At 42.8% G+C, this 18,386-nt stretch overlaps 2 protein-coding genes across 13 annotated transcripts in view; one reads left to right on the top strand and one right to left on the bottom strand.

Annotated features, from left to right (window-relative positions):
* Positions 1-1,457, bottom strand: part of LOC138705117 (CD2 antigen cytoplasmic tail-binding protein 2 homolog) — a 204,877-nt gene extending 203,420 nt beyond the window's left edge. For 2 of the 4 annotated variants that reach the window (XR_011333622.1, XR_011333623.1), the window contains exon 1: positions 14-1,457. Coding sequence is in view for 2 of the 4 variants with exons in the window: in XM_069833767.1 (XP_069689868.1) it covers positions 14-113 (100 nt within the window). In the remaining 2 variants the exon portion in view is untranslated. The remainder of the gene's footprint in view (positions 1-13) is intronic. The other 2 variants (XM_069833767.1, XM_069833770.1) reach the window with 2 other exon arrangements.
* Blos3 (Biogenesis of lysosome-related organelles complex 1, subunit 3) overlaps positions 1,103-18,386 on the top strand; it is a 70,343-nt gene continuing 53,059 nt past the window's right edge. For 6 of the 9 annotated variants that reach the window (XM_069833758.1, XM_069833756.1, XM_069833764.1 and 3 more), the window contains exons 1-2: positions 1,103-1,132; positions 15,820-15,909. In XM_069833758.1, the coding sequence (XP_069689859.1) occupies positions 1,118-1,132; positions 15,820-15,909 (105 nt within the window). In that variant the 5' untranslated portion in view covers positions 1,103-1,117. Of the gene's footprint in view, positions 1,133-15,182; positions 15,332-15,383; positions 15,638-15,819; positions 15,910-18,386 lie in introns of those variants that run through there. The other 3 variants (XM_069833760.1, XM_069833761.1, XM_069833759.1) reach the window with 3 other exon arrangements.

The following is an 18,386-nucleotide window of genomic DNA, read 5'->3' as shown; positions in this document are numbered from 1 at the left end:
GCTTATTGCTTACCTATCTTGTACACTAAGTTGATTCTCCATTCCTTCAGGGCTGCGAACCTGCCAATAACGTTCTCATGGAGGGGCTGTGATTCCATCATCTTGTCCAACATATCTTTTTGGAGCGAAATATTCCCTAACGCTGACAGTCTCTACTGTGACATTGAGTTTCTTTGTTTTGTTTTTATTCGTTTTAAACACGAGAAGCTCCTCTCGACCGGTACGCTAGTAAGACGGTAGTATTGAAATGAGGGAATATAACTTATACACTTCTCCAAATACATCTTTGTGTCACGAAGAAGTCTAGCACTTTCTTAACTGGTATATTCCTATATTCACTGTTCTGGTATAAAACTCAAGTTCACTTTTTGGAACCTGCGTCTTTTTTAATATGTTGAAATAGCTAGCTTATAGTGAAAAAAGCGGATCATGTGGGAAATTTCTACTATAGGTAATTGTCAAATTTGGAAGTATCAGCAAGGCTGACGAAACGAAGTTTTTCTAAATCCCCAAATCTTTTATCGATCTGCATGGTGATGTTGTCAATGATCTCAAAGAACAATATCTTGTAATTACGATCATGTTCTACATCACTTTTTCCACTGTAGCCGCAATCTGTACTTTCTCCCTGAGAATTCACTTCTACTTTTTGCTACGTTCAAAATTCTAGCATAGCGCAGTACGCCATCTGAAATTTCCACATTAAGCGAAGAAGTGCTTTCGTCATGGCCCCGAAATGATAATTCCTGCTTGCTTAAATACAAAGCAGTGTCGATGACTGACCGCATAACATGTCTGTTTAAACTAACATTTTCAATATATTGCACTAACAATAGCCTAGCTTTTTTTTTCAGGTTATTCCCAATAGTGTTCATATTTTTCTGTAAATTTTTGAACTGCAACACGCGCTTTAAAAAAATGTTCCGCCGAATTTTCATGTTTTTGTAGAGCACGACTAACATTATTTTAGAAAATCACTGAATCCAGTTTCATTCCACACATTTTTTTTTAACTCCAAGTAGAGGCATGACTAACAAAATAGTATTTCAATGTAGTGGCTCCCACACAACCACTCACTGATGCTTGCAGTACCATGAAGTTTTAAAATTAAGTTCGTATGATTTACCAGCTTGTGAGTTTACCTTTTTTACAGTTTATGTCTAAAATTGGTTGAGTTCTGTCTAGAAACAATAGATATCTCCTATACTGCTCACACGATTAAACGAGGTTTGAATTAATGTACACACTGTGTCACTGAAGGGATTCATTTTCACATTGCAACATAACAATACAAAAACTTATAGGGTAGGTCCTAACACACTTATTAGAAATTAATTAAAAACTGAAATGCACTTAATATCTTCACCTATTAAAGTGATAAGTAAAATAAATTACATTTTGGTATAATCCAATAATACCAATTTTGGTATAATCCAATAAACTGTTGCCAAGGCGAACTGTCATGGCGGACGCGCGCAAGGCTACTACGTAAATCAAATTAAGCATGTATGCATGGGAGCCAACCAACGAGCTAGATAGTATCTAGCTCGTTGGAGCCAACACTACACTCCTTAGCGATAGCGATGAGAGAAAAGCTGCCATCATGTATTTGAAAAGGTAATAAGTTGTAACTGTATTAAATCGTGGACGTAGTTTACAGACAGAACACCAGAGTCGCAATGACACTATGCTTACAGCTCAAGCTACCCGTACGGCAAAGAACTGTACAACAAACAAATTATTACCCGGGTTCGAACCCCGAATAAATGCAATCCCAAAAAATATGTATGAGTATGACAGATATGCAAATTGTTGCAAAACCAGATCATATAATCCCCAATGACAGGAAAGGAAATACACTGAGAGCACATACAGTGGACTGAGAGGACAGAGAATGGACTGAAAGAACACTGCGTGGACTGAGAGGACATAAAGTGGACTAAGAATTCAGACAGGGGAATATGAGTACAGAGAGAGTACTGGTTTGACTGTGAGTGAACTGAGAGGAAGCAGACAGGACTGAGAGGACAGAGAGTGGACTGAGTGCACATAGAGTGGACTGAGAGGACAGAGAGAGGAGTCCAAGCTCAGAGAGGGGACTCAGTGGGCAGAAAATGGACTCAGAGGACAGAGAGTGGACTGAGAGGAACCACATTGGACTAAGATGAGAGAGAGAGAGTGGACGGAGAAGAAAGAGTGGCCTGACAGGACATTGAGTGGACTGAGAGGACATAGAGTAGAGTGACAACTCAGAGAGTGAACTGGTGGGACTCTGAGCAGACAGAGAAGAACCAGATATGACTGAGAGGAGAGAGAGAGTGGGCCCAGAGCACATAGAGTGGAATAAGAGCACATAGAGTGGACTGAGAGGACATACAGTGGACTGAGAGCATACAGAGTGGATTTAGAGCACATTGAGTGGACTCAGAGGACATAGAGTGGACTAAGAGGACATAGAGAGGACTGAGAGGACATAGAGTGGACTGAGAGGACAGGGAGAAAAACTAAGAGGACATTGAGTGGACTCAGAAGACAGGGGGTGGACTGAGAAGACAGGGAGTGGACTGTGAAGACAGGGAGTGGACTGGGAGGACATAGAGTGGACTGAAGGGACATAGAGTGGACTGAGAAGACAGGGAGTGGACTAAGAGGACATAGAGTGGACTGAGAAGTCAGGGAGTGGACTGAGAGAACATAGATTGGACTGAGAAAGCAGGGAACTAAGAGGACATAGAGTGGACTGAGAACACAGGGAGAGGACTGAGAGGACATAGAGTGGACTGAGAGGACATAGAGTGGACTGAGAACACAGGGAGTGTGTTCTGAGAGGACATACTGTGGACTGAGAAGACGGAGTGCACTCAGACGACATAGAGTGGACTGAGAAGACTGGGAGTGGACTGAGAGGACATAGAGTGGACTCAGAAGACAGGGAGCGGACTGAGAGGACATGGAGTGGATTGAGAGGACATAGAGTGGACTGAGAAGACAGGGAGAGGACTGAGAGGACATAGAGTGGACTGAGAAACAGGGAGTAAACTGAGAGGACATAGAGTGGACTGAGAAGAAATAGAGTGGACTGAGAAGCCATTGAGTGGACTGAGAAGACAGAATGTGGACTGAGAGGACACAGAGTGGACTAAGAGGACATAGAGTGGACTGAGAGGACATAGAGTGGACTAAGAGGACATAGAGTGGACTGAGAGGACAGAGAGTGGACTAAGAGGACATAGATTGGACCGAGAAGACATGGAGTGGACTGAGAGGACATAGATTGGACTGAGAAGACATAGAGTGGACTGAGAAGACTTAGATTGGACTGAGAAGACATAGAGTGGACTGAGAAGGCATATAGTGGACTGAGAAGACAGGGAGTGGACTGAGAGGACATAGAGTGGACTGAGAAGACAGGGAGTGGACAGAGAGGACAAAGAGTGGACTGAGAGGACATAGAGTGGACTGATAATACATGGAGTGGACTGAGAGGACAGCGAGTGGACTAAAGGACATAGAGTGGATTGAGAAGACAGGGAGTGGACTGAGAGGACATAGAGTGGAATGAGAAGACAGGGAGTGGACTGAGACGACATAGAGTCGACTGAGAAGACAGGGAGTGGACTGTGAGGACATAGAGTGGACTGAGTAGACAGGGAGTGGACTGAGAGGACATAGAGTGGACTGAGAAGACAGCGTGGACTGAGAGGACACAGAGTCAAGTGAGAAGAGAGGGAGTTGACTCAGAGGACATAGAGCGGACTGAGAAGACAGGGCGTGGACTGAGAGGACATAGAGTGGGCTGAGAAGACAGGGATTGGACTGAGAGGACATAGAGTGGACTGAGAGGAGATAGAGTGGACTGAGAACACAGGGAGAGGATTGAGAGGACATAGAGTGGACAGAGAGGACATAGAGTCGACCGAGAACACAGGGAGTGTACTGAGAGGACATACTGTGGACTGAGAAGACAGGAAGTGGACTCAGACGACATAGAGTGGACTGAGAAGACTGGGAGTGGACTGAGAGGACATAGAGTGGACTAAAAGGACATAGAGTGGATTGAGAAGACAGGGAGTGGACTGAGAGTACATAGAGTGGAATGAGAAGACATGGAGTGGACTGAGAGGACATAGAGTGGACTGAGAAGACATAGAGTGGACTGAGAACACAGGGAGTGGACTAAGAGGGCATAGACTGGACTGCGAAGACAGCGAGTGGACTGAGAGGACATAGAGTGGACTGAGAGTGAACAGAGAAGACATAGAGTGGACTGAGAGTGAACATAGAAGACATAGAGTGGACTGAAAAGACTGGGAGTGGACTCAGAGGACATAGAGTGGACTGAGAAGTCAGGGCGTGGACGGAGAGGACACAGAGTGGACGGAGAGGACATAGAGTGGACTGAGAGGTCAGGGAGTAGACTGAGAGTACATTGAGTGGACTGAGAAGACAGGGAGTGGACTGAGAGGACTTAGAGTGGACTGAGAAGACGGGGAGTGGACTGAGAGGACATGGAGTGTACTGAGAAGACAGGGAGTGGACTCAGACGACATAGAGTGGACTGAGAGTACATAGAGTGGACTAAAAGGACATAGAGTGGATTGAGAAAACAGGGAGTGGACTGAGAGTACATAGAGTGGACTGAAAATTCAGGGCGTGGACTGAGAGGACGTAGAGTGTACTGACAGGTCAGGGAGTAGACTGAGAGGACATTGAGTGGACTGAGAAGACAGGGAGTGGACTGAGAGGACTTAGAGTGGACTGAGAAGACGGGGAGTGGACTGAGAGGACATGGAGTGGACTGAGAGGACATAGAGTGGACTGAGAAGACATGGACTGGACTGAGAAAACATAGTGTGGACTGAGAGGACATAGTGTGGACTGAGAACACAGGGAGTGTACTGAGAGGACATACTGTGGACTGAGAAGACAGGGAGTGGACTCAGACGACATAGAGTGGACTGAGAAGACTGGGAGTGGACTGAGAGGACATAGAGTGGACTAAAAGGACATAGAGTGCATAGAGAAGACAGGGAGTGGACTGAGAGTACATAGAGTGGACTGAGAAGACGGGGAGTGGACTGAGAGGACATGGAGTGTACTGAGAGGACATAGAGTGGACTGAGAAGACAGGGAGTGGACTCAGACGACATAGAGTGGACTGAGAAGACTTGGAGTGGACTGAGAGGACGTAGAGTGGACTAAAAGGACATAGAGTGGATTGAGAAGACAGGGAGTGGACTGAGAGTACATAGAGTGGAATGAGAAGACATGGAGTGGACTGAGAGGACATAGAGTGGACTGAGAAGACATAGAGTGGACTGAGAACACAGGGAGTGGACTAAGAGGGCATAGACTGGACTGAGAAGACAGCGAGTGGACTGAGAGTGAACAGAGAAGACATACAGTGGACTGAGAAGACTGGGAGTGGACTCAGAGGACATAGAGTGGACTGAGAAGTCCGGGCGTGGACTGAGAGGACACAGAGTGGACTGAGAGGACATAGAGTGGACTGAGAGGTCAGGGAGTAGACTGAGAGGACATTGAGTGGACTGAGAAGACAGGGAGTGGGCTGAGAGGACTTAGAGTGGACTGAGAAGACGGGGAGTGGACTGAGAGGACATGGAGTGGACTGAGAGGACATAGAGTGGAATGAGAAGACACGTATTGGACTGAGAGGACATAGAGTGGACTGAGAAGACATGGAGTGGACTGAGAACACAGGGAGTGGACTAAGAGGGCATAGATTGGACTGCGAAGACAGCGACTGGACTGAGAGGACATAGAGTGGACTGAGAGTGAACAGAGAAGAAATAGAGTGGACTGAGAAGACTGGGAGTGGACTCGTAGGACATAGATTGGACTGAGAGGACATAGAGTGGACTGAGAAGACAGGGAGTGGACTCAGACGACATAGAGTGGACTGAGAAGACTTGGAGTGGACTGAGAGGACGCAGAGTGGACTAAAAGGACATAGAGTGGATTGAGAAGACAGGGAGTGGACTGAGAGTACATAGAGTGGAATGAGAAGACATGGAGTGGACTGAGAGGACATAGAGTGGACTGAGAAGACATAGAGTGGACTGAGAACACAGGGAGTGGACTAAGAGGGCATAGACTGGACTGAGAAGACAGCGAGTGGACTGAGAGGACATAGAGTGGACTGAGAGTGAACAGAGAAGACAGAGAGTGGACTGAGAAGACTGGGAGTGGACTCAGAGGATATAGAGTGGACTGAGAATTCCGGGCGTGGACTGAGAGGACACAGAGTGGACTGAGAGGACATAGAGTGGACTGAGAGGTCAGGGAGTATACTGAGAGGACATTGAGTGGACTGAGAAGACAGGGAGTGGACTGAGAGGACTTAGAGTGGACTGAGAAGACGGGGAGTGGACTGAGAGGACATGGAGTGGACTGAGAGGACGTAGAGTGGAATGAGAAGACATGGATTGGACTGAGAGGACATAGAGTGGACAGAGAAGACATGGAGTGGACTGAGAACACAGGGAGTGGACTAAGAGGGCATAGACTGGACTGCGAAGACATCGAGTGGACTGAGAGGGCATAGAGTGGACTGAGAGTGAACAGAGAAGAAATAGAGTGGACTGAGAAGACTGGGAGTGGACTCATAGGACATAGATTGGACTGAGAGGACATAGAGTGGACTGAGAACACAGGGAGTGGACTAAGAGGGCATAGACTGGACTGCGAAGACAGCGAGTGGACTGAGAGGACAGAGTGGAATGAGAGTGAACAGAGAAGACATATAGTGGACTGAGAAGACTGGGAGTGGACTGAGAGGACATAGAGTGGACTGAGAAGTCAGGGCGTGGACTGAGAGGACACAGAGTGGACTGAGAGGACATAGACTGGACTGAGAGGTCAGGGAGCAGACTGAGAGGACATTGAGTGGACTGTGGAGACAGGGAGTGGACTGAGAGGACTTAGAGTGGACTGAGAAGATACTTAGTAGTGATACTGGTGAAACAATTATGTGTGTGTTATGTATGTGTGCATTAAAAAAGATAACAAAACAATTCGTTAGAAAATTAATGTAATACACAGTAAATTCCGCCTCACATATGTCATATGACTTTTGCCAGGATTTGTGTCGAATGATAAGTTTGCAATAATCTATTCAAAATGTTGAACAATACTCACTTTGAAGGGTTTATAGAAAAATTTACAGAATATGCTATTGCAATAGTTATAACAACGTACAACCTATATTCAGTGATTATTCCGAGGGTAAATTTACATTTCCCTCCGGCCTATACCTGCACGTGCCTCTAGTATGCCTACTGTGCTTATGTAGACAACAACCCTCTGACGAGACAAATTAGTTGTGTTGTAGTTACATTCACATCCGAATGACTTTTTTTCCACTGTCTAGTGATAATCATGCACATTTTGACACATAATTGTTACAGTGCCGAAAAATATTACCATGCCTACTAAAAAGTAATGACTTGCCAACTTGCAGTGACGAAATTCTTAAGAGCTTTTGAGACTTATCCTACCGGTTCCCACATTTATTTAAGTTATTATACCTAGTAACAATAGGCCAGTAAGTTCGTAACATCGATGTATCGTACCACTTGATTACACTCCAATCCTTCCAAAAAAATAAGTACACTGTTGGCACTCCTTCCAGTATGGAGAGTTCATTGCGAGGGGCTTGTGGCACATGCGTCTTAAAGACGGTAGCTACGACCTTGATTCGCAATGTAGAGGGGGATTCTGGGGAGGAGATATCGATTCGCTACATTTCCATATAAAACATCACTAGCCTCTCATTCACAATTTGATATGTCACTTTATATTTGGGGCTCTGTATATGCACTGTGTTGTTGAGTGTTAGTTTCGTTGAGAGTCCATGCCTGTGAGTGTTACATATTTTCTGTATTATGAATCTTAATGAGAGAACATTAAGGTAGATTTAAAAGCTAAACAGTTTTCAAGTTGGATGTATGAAACATAAGTGTGCTTAGAAAGTTAGTGATGGACTCCACATTTACACTTTAAGATCAGTGCTGTAGTTGGGCCGGTATGGGCCAATACGCCATACCGTCTAAAATAAAAACTTGCTGTTACCATACCAGCAAAAAATATAGACTTGAAAACATTCATTATGTTCAACTAGTCTTTCATACACTTTGAAATGAAGGATGTTAGATATCTGAAAAAAATTTAGTTCTGATTTCTGGCATAACAGTAACAGCTGGTATCTCATATCCTTTGCTTACACACTTGTATATTCGTTGTCTTATTGAAAACTATGGTCTGGCACCTCATGAATAGTAGTTATCTGTTAATTTCAAGCCTGTCGTGATATTTCTAATTAATAGGTCTACTAATTTGATGACACGACACCTCACAACTGAAGTCTCCCATTATATTAATAATAAGTTAAGAGACTCTGAATTAATTAAGGTCTAAATACGCAAGTTTTCCTGAAATTACAATGTCTGATGATTTTGTTCAGAATATGGCAGTAGTTGTGATGGCCTTATTATGAGACATATAACAATTTCGTAAGCTTAATAGCATACTGTACTGTTAAGGTCTTTGATTCTATGGTACATTCGCCTGGATCTTATGTTGAAGAGGCATTTTCTGCTTCATAATAGGAAGTTTTCAAAGATAGTGAGCTACATTGCAGGACAAATATAGCTAATATAAAACCTAGTCATTTTTACAGAACCCTGGCAGAAAATTTCAATCAGAGGCTTTTCAATCCCACAGTAACATCCTACTTATGTTGACAGTCTGAGATTAGTATTATAGAATGGAAGACACGTAAAATAGAGAATGTTGAAAGATTTCATTTGTAAATACAAACATTTACGTGTAGGCCTACCTATAACCTGTACTAATATGTTCATCTTAAACTTGTATGAGCATTTCCATTTTGAAGAAAAGCGAAAGTACATTCTGGCCTTTAGGGATTATACTGACTTCAATATGAAACCTCCAGACCTTCGTAATTTGTAACATAGACCTATAATGCATTCTATTCTAATTTCAACTTCAGAATACAAAGGCGCTTTAGTGTAATGAACGATATTTCGACTAAGAATAGGAATACTCTTCTAGTAAAATAAATCCTAGGCTTTTGTTCTCAATCCTGTGTTGGGCCATCATTGTCAACATTTAACCCCATGCCTTATGTGCTATTGTGGCTGCGATCTGGATGGCGATCTCCAACCTAGGAGATTTGAACAGTACCCCTAAAATTATTTTCCAACTACAGCACTGATTAAAACAGCGGATGGAGGAAGACTAAATGTAAATATTCTATTGCCTTGGTGTTAGAAATATCTTTGGTTAACTGGGAGTTCTTGGTCATATAGTTCAAATTGTTTTACCCGTATTCTATTGGATTTTTTTTTTTTTTGAGGGGATTATGTAACTATATTTGTCTTCAAAATGCCGTGAATCATCTAATGTATAAGATGATAGAAGGATAACAGATTTATATCACCCTATTTAGTTTTGACACATTTGCTTCGCCACTGTTACCTTGTCCCTTAATGTTAATACATATGAAAGTATTTTCTGTGCAGTTTTGTGCATTATTCACTTTTTCTTTGCAAACACATTTTTCCTACGTTAGGGAATTATATCGAAATACCATCCTTTACAGTTCATGCTATTTCCTTATTTTTAATGTTTATATTGGTGTTGTAAAATAATTGCATCTGCAACGCGTTTTTAATGTTTTACCGTAATTGCATTCATCATTACCTAAACATTGTCTTGCAATAAGGTATCGGTACTGGTATAACATTATTTATTAGTTTCTTCGTATATTGTGTACTCAAATCTGTTGTTTATTATTGATTATACAAGTATTGGTTAGGATTGTTCAATATGTGTACAATAAATATTGGTATTGGTACTAGTTTCATGATTAATGTCTCCCTTTCCCTGTGGATCACTTTCCCTCATACTAGGCCTATCCTTACCATCTCTGCCAACTGTTGTTATTAGATCACATTATTCCACTCAAGAAAATAATGCCCTTCCAGGTGCGATACTAAGGATATTTTAGTATATGGGCAGATATCATGTATAAGCCTAATAAACTTCCAATTTTTTTGGCTCTCCATACATACACTTATATCTTATAAGTTCACTATTCTCGAACTTAGGGATTAATGCCCTCTCAGCCTTAAATCAACTGCCTATTACCATTTCGCACCGGGACTTCTTTACAATTTCTGCATTTTTTAGAATACTAACTCCTTAATAGCCATACTAATGTCACATGATTACACTAGACATGAATTAGGAAAGTTATTCTTTACTTCAAAGTACGGCCTGTTACCATTCCAGTAACGGCATTTATATTTACAAATTCTACAATTTTTTTTTTTTGCATTTTCTTCATACCTGTACCGGCTCAACCTGTCATTCATAAGTTTACATGGATCGAATTATGGAAATAATGTCTTGAGAGTATTCTAACTAAGGCCTGCCAATACGTGGTCATGGGACATTATGTTTAGAAACATTGCCCTCAATGAGTCAGTCCACTTTCTGTCCTCTCAGTCCACTCTATGTCCTCTCAGTCCACTCTATGTGCTCTCACTCCATTCTCTGTCATCTCAGTCCACTCAATGTCCTCTCAGTCTACTCCCTGACCTCTCAGTCCACTCTATGTCCTCTCAGTCCACTCTGTGTCCTCTCAGTCCACGCCCTGACTTCTCAGTCCACTCTATGTCCTCTGAGTCCACTCCCAGTCTTCTCAGTCCACTCTATGTCTTCTATGTTCACTCTCAGTCCACTCTATGTCTTCTCTGTTCACTCTCAGTCCACTCTATGTCCTCTCAGTCCACTCGCTGTCTTCGCAGTCCAGTCTATGCCCTCTTAGTCCACTCCCTGTGTTCTCAGTCCACTCCATGTCTTCTCAGTCCCCTCTATGTCCTCTCAGTCCAATCCATGTCTTCTCATTCCACTCTATGTCCTCTCAGTCCACTCCCTGTCTTCTCAATCCACTCTATGTCCTTTTAGTCCACTCTACGTCCTCTCAGTCCACTCCAAGTCTTCTCAGTCCACTCTATGTCGTCTGAGTCCACTCCCTGTCTTCTCAGTCCACTCTATGTCCTCTCAGTACACTCCATGTCCTCTCAGTCCACTCCATGTCTTCTCATTCCACTCTATGTCCTCTCAGTCCACTCCATGTCCTCTCAGTCCATTCCCCGTCTTCTCAGTCCACTCTAAGTCCTCTCAGTCCCCTGCCTGACTTCTCAGTCCACTCAATGTCCTCTCAGTCTACTCCCTGACCTCTCAGTCCACTCTATGTCCTCTCAGTCCACTCTGTGTCCTCTCAGTCCACGCCCGGAATTCTCGGTCCACTCTATGTCCTATGAGTCCACTCCCAGTCTTCTCAGTCCACTCTGTGTCTTCTCTGTTCACTCTCAGTCCACTCTATGTCCTCTCAGTCCACTCGCTGTCTTCGCAGTCCAGTCTATGCCCTCTTAGTCCACTCCCTGTGTTCTCAGTCCACTCTATGTCCTCTCAGTCCACTCCATGTCTTCTCATTCCACTCTATGTACTCTCAGTCCACTCCCTGTCTTCTCAATCCACTCTATGTCCTTTTAGTCCACTCTACGTCCTCTCAGTCCACTCCAAGTCCTCTCAGTCCACTCCCTGTCTTCTCAGTCCACTCAATGTCCTCTCAGTCTACTCCCTGACCTCTCAGTCCACTCTATGTCCTCTCAGTCCACTCTGTGTCCTCTCAGTCCACGCCCGGACTTCTCAGTCCACTCTATGTCCTCTGAGTCCACTCCCAGTCTTCTCAGTCCACTGTATGTCTTCTCTGTTCACTCTCAGTCCACTCGCTGTCTTCTCAGTCCAGTCTATGCCCTCTTAGTCCACTCCCTGTGTTCTCAGTCCACTCTATGTCTTCTCAGTCCACTCTATGTCCTCTCAGTCCACTCCATGTCTTCTCATTCCACTCTATGTACTCTCAGTCCACTCCCTGTCTTCTCAATCCACTCTATGTCCTTTTAGTCCACTCTACGTCCTCTCAGTCCACTCCAAGTCTTCTCAGTCCACTCTATGTCGTCTGAGTCCACTCCCTGTCTTCTCAGTCCACTCTATGTCCTCTCAGTACACTCCATGTCCTCTCAGTCCACTCCCCGTCTTCTCAGTCCACTCTATGTACTCTCAGTCCACTCCCTGTCTTCTCTATGCACTCTATGTCCTTTTAGTCCACTCTATGTCCTCTCAGTCCACTCCCAGTCTTCTCAGTCCACTCTATGTCGTCTGAGTCCACTCCCTGTCTTCTCAGTCCACAGTATGTCCTCTCAGTACACTCCCTGTGTTCTCAGTCCACACTATGTCCTCTCAGTCCACACTATGTTTTCTCAGTCCAGTCCATGTCTTCTCAGTCCACTCTATGTCCTCTCAGTCCACTCCATGTCCTCTCAGTCCACTCCCCGTCTTCTCAGTCCACTCTAAGTCCTCTCAGTCCACTCCCTGTCTTCTCAGTCCACTCAATGTCCTCTCAGTCTACTCCCTGACCTGTCAGTACACTCTACGTCCTCTCAGTCCACGCCCTGAATTTTCAGTCCACTCTATGTACTCTCAGTCCACTCCCTGTTTTCTCAATCCACTCTATGTCCTTTTAGTCCACTCTATGTCCTCTCAGTCCACTCCCAGTCTTCTCAGTCCACTCTATGTCGTCTGAGTCCACTTCCTGTCTTCTCAGTCCACAGTATGTCCTCTCAGTACACTCCCTGTGTTCTCGGTCGACTCTATGTCCTCTCTGTCCACTCTATGTCCTCTCAATCCTCTCCCTGTGTTCTCAGTCCACTCTATCTCCTCTCAGTCCACTCTATGTCCTCTCAGTCCAATCCCTGTCTTCTCAGCCCACTCTATGTCCTCTCAGTCCACGCCCTGTCTTCTCAGTCCGCTCTATGTCCTCTGAGTCAACTCCCTGTCTTCTCACTTGACTCTGTGTCCTCTCAGTCCACGCTGTCTTCTCAGTCCACTCTATGTCCTCTCAGTCCACTCCCTGTCTACTCAGTCCACTCTATGTCCTCACAGTCCACTCCCTGTCTTCTCAGTCGACTCTATGTCGTCTCAGTCCACTCCCTGTCTTCTCATTCCACTCTATGTCCTCTCAGTCCACTCCCTGTCTTCTCAATCCACTCTATGTCCTTTAGTCCACTCGCTGTCCTCTCAGTCCACTCCATGTATTATCAGTCCACTCTATGTCCTCTCAGTCCACTCTTTGTCCTCTCTGTCCACTCCCTGTCTTCTCAGTCCACTCTATGTCCTCTCAGTCCACTCCCTGTCTTCTCAGTCCACTATATGCCTTCTCAGTCCACTCTATGTCTTCTCAGTCCAATCTAAGTCTTCTCAGTCCACTCTATGTCTTCTCAGTCCAATCTATGTCCTCTCAGTCCACTCCATGTCTTCTCGGTCCAATCTATGTCCTCTTAGTCCACTCTCTGTCCTCTCAGTCCACTCTATGTCCTCTTAGTCCACTCTATGTCCTCTCAGTCCACTCTATGTCCTCTTAGTCCACTCTGTGTCCTCTCAGTCCACATTCTGTCTTCTCAGTCCACTCAATGGCTTCTCAGTCCACTCTATTTCTTCTCAGTCCACTCTATGTCCTCTCAGTTTACTCCCTGTTTCTCAGTCCACTCTATGTCCTCTCAGTCCTCTCCCTGTCTTCTCAGTCCACTCTATGTCCTCTCAATCCACTCCATGTCCTCTCAGTCCACTCCCTGTCTTCTGAGTCCACTCTATGTCCTCTCAGTCCACTCCCAGTCTTCTCAGTCCACTCTATGTCGTCTGAGTGCACTCCGTCTTCTCAGTCCACAGTATGTCCTCTCAGAACACACTCCCTGTGTTCTCAGTCCACTCTATGTCCTCTCAGTCCACTCTATGTCCTCTCAGTCCTCTCCCTGTGTTCTCAGTCCACTCTATGTCCTCTTAGTTCCCTCTATGTCCTCTCAGTCCACTCCCTGCTTTCTCAGTCCAATCTATGTTCTCTCAGTCCACTCCCTGACTTCTCAGTCCACTCTATGTCCTCTTAGTCCACTCCCTGTCTTCTCAGTCCACTCTATGTCCCTTCAGTCCACTCTATGTCCTCCCAGTCCACTCCCTGTCTTCACAGTCCACTCCCTGTCTTCTCAGTCCACCCCCTGTCTTCTGAGTCCACTCAATGTCCTCTTAGTTTTTCTCCCTGTCCTCTCAGTCCACTCTATGTCCTCTCAGTCCTCTCTATGTCCTCTTAGTCCACTCTATGTCCTCTGAGTCCACTCAATGTGCTCTAAATCCACTCTGTATGCTCTCAGTCCACTGTATGTCCTCTCAGTCCACTCTATGTGCTCTTATTCCACTCTATGTGCTCTGGGCCCACTCTCTCTCTCCTCTCAGTCATATCTGGTTCTTCTCTGTCCGCTCAGAGTCCCACCAGTTCACTCTCTGAGTTGTCACTCTACTCTATGTCCTCTCAGTCCACTCAATGTCCTGTCAGGCCACTCTTTCTTCTCCGTCCACTCTCTCTCTCTCATCTTAGTCCAATGTGGTTCCTCTCAGTCCACTCTCTGTCCTCTGAGTCCATTTTCTGCCCACTGAGTCTCCTCTCTGAGCTTGGACTCCTCTCTCTGTCCTCTCAGTCCACTCTATGTGCACTCAGTCCACTCTCTGTCCTCTCAGTCCTATCTGCTTCCTCTCAGTTCACTCACAGTCAAACCAGTACTCTCTCTGTACTCATATTCCCCTGTCTGAATTCTTAGTCCACTTTATGTCCTCTCAGTCCACGCAGTGTTCTTTCAGTCCATTCTCTGTCCTCTCAGTCCACTGTATGTGCTCTCAGTGTATTTCCTTTCCTGTCATTGGGGATTATATGATCTGGTTTTGCAACAATTTGCATATCTGTCATACTCATACATATTTTTTGGGATTGCATTTATTCGGGGTTCGAACCCGGGTAATAATTTGTTTGTTGTACAGTTCTTTGCCGTACGGGTATCTTGAGCTGTAAGCATAGTGTCATTGCGACTCTGGTGTTCTGTCTGTAAACTACGTCCACGATTTAATACAGTTACAACTTATTACCTTTTCAAATACATGATGGCAGCTTTTCTCTCATCGCTATCGCTAAGGAGTGTAGTGTTGGCTCCCATGCATACATGCTTAATTTGATTTACGTAGTAGCCTTGCGCGCGTCCGCCATGACAGTTCGCCTTGGCAACAGTTTATTGGATTATACCGGCTTTCTGTAGGTATGAGTCAAGTTTTTTTTTTTTTTTAATGCAAGGTGGTGGTCTGTGGAGAAGCAGAATCGCATGCCTTGAATGTAAGCTTTTCGGTAGGTACATATAATGAGAGGTATGTAAGGTTGTGATTGACATTGCGTGGGCGAACTCACATGTGTAGAGGCTCGGACTTATGCTGTCCAATTGCAATTCATGATCCCGGGATGACGTAAGGGATCATGAATTGTTATTGGACAAGATAACACCGAGCCTCAGCACATGTGAGTTCATCCACACAGTGTCAATCACAACCCTACATTTCACTTACAATAGAGTTTTCGTCATATCGAGTACGAATGACAGATTAGGTTGCTTAGTTCAGCCTTGCATACACAGTACCTACGCATTTTGGTCGGTAGGTGAGTATGGTTAGATATCTACCTTTCTTTGTTAGCGCAATTAGGATTACCATTTCTCACGTTAAAATGTGAACTTCATTTAACATTATTCTCAGTCTAAAACAGTATATGTCTATAATTATTGGAATTCAATGACCGGGCTTTCTAGTGAACTTTCCAAATGTTACTCTATTTTTTTCTAGCATTGGTTCTTTCCAATGGAGCACAAACCATATGTAGTCTTTGGAGAAGCTCCAGAATCTGATAGTGAAGAAGAGGTCAATGTTTCTATTGTAAGTCTTTTTTTAATTATCTTCTTTATTGTAGTTCTGTTTCCACTTTTCCTTCTATTCCAGTACCATACTATTATTATTCAGTCAGTTTACAATGTTATAATGTCAATTAACATCTTCTGACAGGCAAATCAATAAATTTCTCGTATTGCAAGAAACCACTCTTCTCTACCCAATCATTGTCCATCTCTTAAATGTCTTCTCTCATTTGCTTCCAGAATGCCCACTTCAGTAATCCTAGTTTATCTCATAATTATTTTAAGAGACATTGGGTAGGAATCTGCACAAACATAAGTAGGCTACATGAATTTGTCTTGAATACATTTTAATTTTGCGGAGTAAAGAATTCCAAACCACAGATGAGTAATCCAATTTCATTCTCACTAATGCACAATATTAGAAGAGAATTAGCTAGATAGGCTATAAAAAGAGAAATTGTATGTATGGAAATAAATTAAATCAGCATGTTACAATCACTTACTCTAAGGGTGGACAGATGAGAAATAACACATTACTGAATTTCCTATAACTTTTACATTTTGGGACCTAGGACCTTGAAATTTGAAATATTAGTTTAAAACAGAGTTGTCTTTACCTTCAATTTTTTTTTTTCAGTATTTTATGAATAATAGTGATTATTTTTCAAATGTTTCATTTAAAAAATTAAAAAATTATGTTGTTTTCTAATGCCAGGCGTTTGACAATAAAGTCATTTGACCTCTTGCACTCCAATATCTTTCAAAGATATTATCATGGCCAGCCACTGAAGCACAGATTTTGAGGTGTTCCGAATCCATTTCTTGGTTTGAGTTGCACAATGGGCAGTTAGGGGACTGATATATTCCAATTCTATGCAGGTGTTTGGCCAAACAATCATGGCCTGTTGCCAATCTAAATGCCGCTACAGACGATTTGCGTGGTAAATCGGGAATTAACTGTGGATTTTGATGCAGAGAGTTCCATTTTTTCCCTTAAGATTGTGTTATCAGATTTTGTTTGTTGAAGTTTAAGTATGTAGATTTAATAAATCTTTTCACAGAGTAATACGTAGATTTAGTAACAGGTCTGTAAGTAGCAGTGTTGCTCTTCTTTGCTAAAGCGTCTGCATTCTCGTTTCCCAGGATTCCACAATGGGATGGTATCCATTGGAATACAATTCTTTTATTGAGTAATATTAATTGAGAGAGCATTTTAGTTATTTCTGCTGTTTGAGATGAAGGTGTGTGTTTAGAGACGATTGATAGAATAACTGCTTTGGAGTCTGACAGTGTAACTGCATTCTTAAATTTATTGATGTGGCATAGAAGATTCCTATCTTTTTCTAAAAATTTGCTAAACCTATAAACCTAAAACTTCGCACATGTATCACCAATACCTAAAGTAACATTTCTCTGCAACCAAATATTTTATTTAGGCTTTATTTTATTTTTTTTTTAAATATTAGGTATGAAACACTTTTCTTTTTTTTTTTTTTCAAAGTTTTGTAATGTATAAAACTCACAAATATTAACAAATCAAAATTTTGTTGCACGGAATTACAGATAATACAGTTTTAAGCTTGTGTGCAAAATTTCAAATTTTTACTCCTAATGGTTGCAGAGAAAAAGGTAACTTACATAAGAATTGAAAAATGTAAGTTACAGAAAACGATGTTTAAAGTTATATATAGTACTATTTATCTACTATCTCACCTCGTACAGTGCACTCAATCTTCTCCATATCCATAAGTAGTAAGCCACAGCCTTCCTAGAGCTGATCAGATAGTTTGCCTATCTAAATTCCAAGAAAATTTCTATAACACAGAAACTTCAAAATGGCTACTTAAAGCGGGAGTGACACATCGCGACGTGCTGTGGCATTTAAATTTTAAAGACCACTTAGGTCCTTCAGACAAGCAAAATATTTCAGATGATGAAAATTCTCTCCGACACCAGAATTTGATGATGCTCTATCCACTAACCCACACCGGATTCCCATCCCGATGTCTGATTGAATCCTCGGGAATCCGAATCATCATATGATGAAGCAGAATATCTGGACGGAAATATCATATGTACTTCGGTACATCATAATAATATAAAATATTTCAGAAAAGTATGCACAAATTATTAAAGCAATAAAAAAATTTACATTTTTGTCACACTTTCACATCTGTTCACCCTTAAAACCATACTGAATGAGAGTCAGTGTTCATTTTCTCCAAGTGAAGTGATAATGAGACACTTGCTGTCTATTATTATAAGATTTTTGTTTTCCGGATTTCTCTACAATTAAAAATGGTTACATTATCGTAGTAAACAATGCTTTCCATAGACATATTCACTGCAGATACATAAACTTTGTACAGCTAAATATTTCATATTAATATTCGTCAGTTTCCTGTCTAGGTTCAACAAAAGAAATTTCTCAGGCATGGTATGGTACATTTATAGAAATGAAAGAATTATATATAACAATGAAATATAATGAAGTCATAT

Source organism: Periplaneta americana, chromosome 8 (genome assembly GCF_040183065.1).
Source record: "Periplaneta americana isolate PAMFEO1 chromosome 8, P.americana_PAMFEO1_priV1, whole genome shotgun sequence".
NCBI classification, from domain to species: Eukaryota; Metazoa; Arthropoda; class Insecta; order Blattodea; family Blattidae; genus Periplaneta; species Periplaneta americana.
Note: the sequence above shows the minus strand (reverse complement) of the source record. Positions and strands in the feature narration are given on the sequence as shown.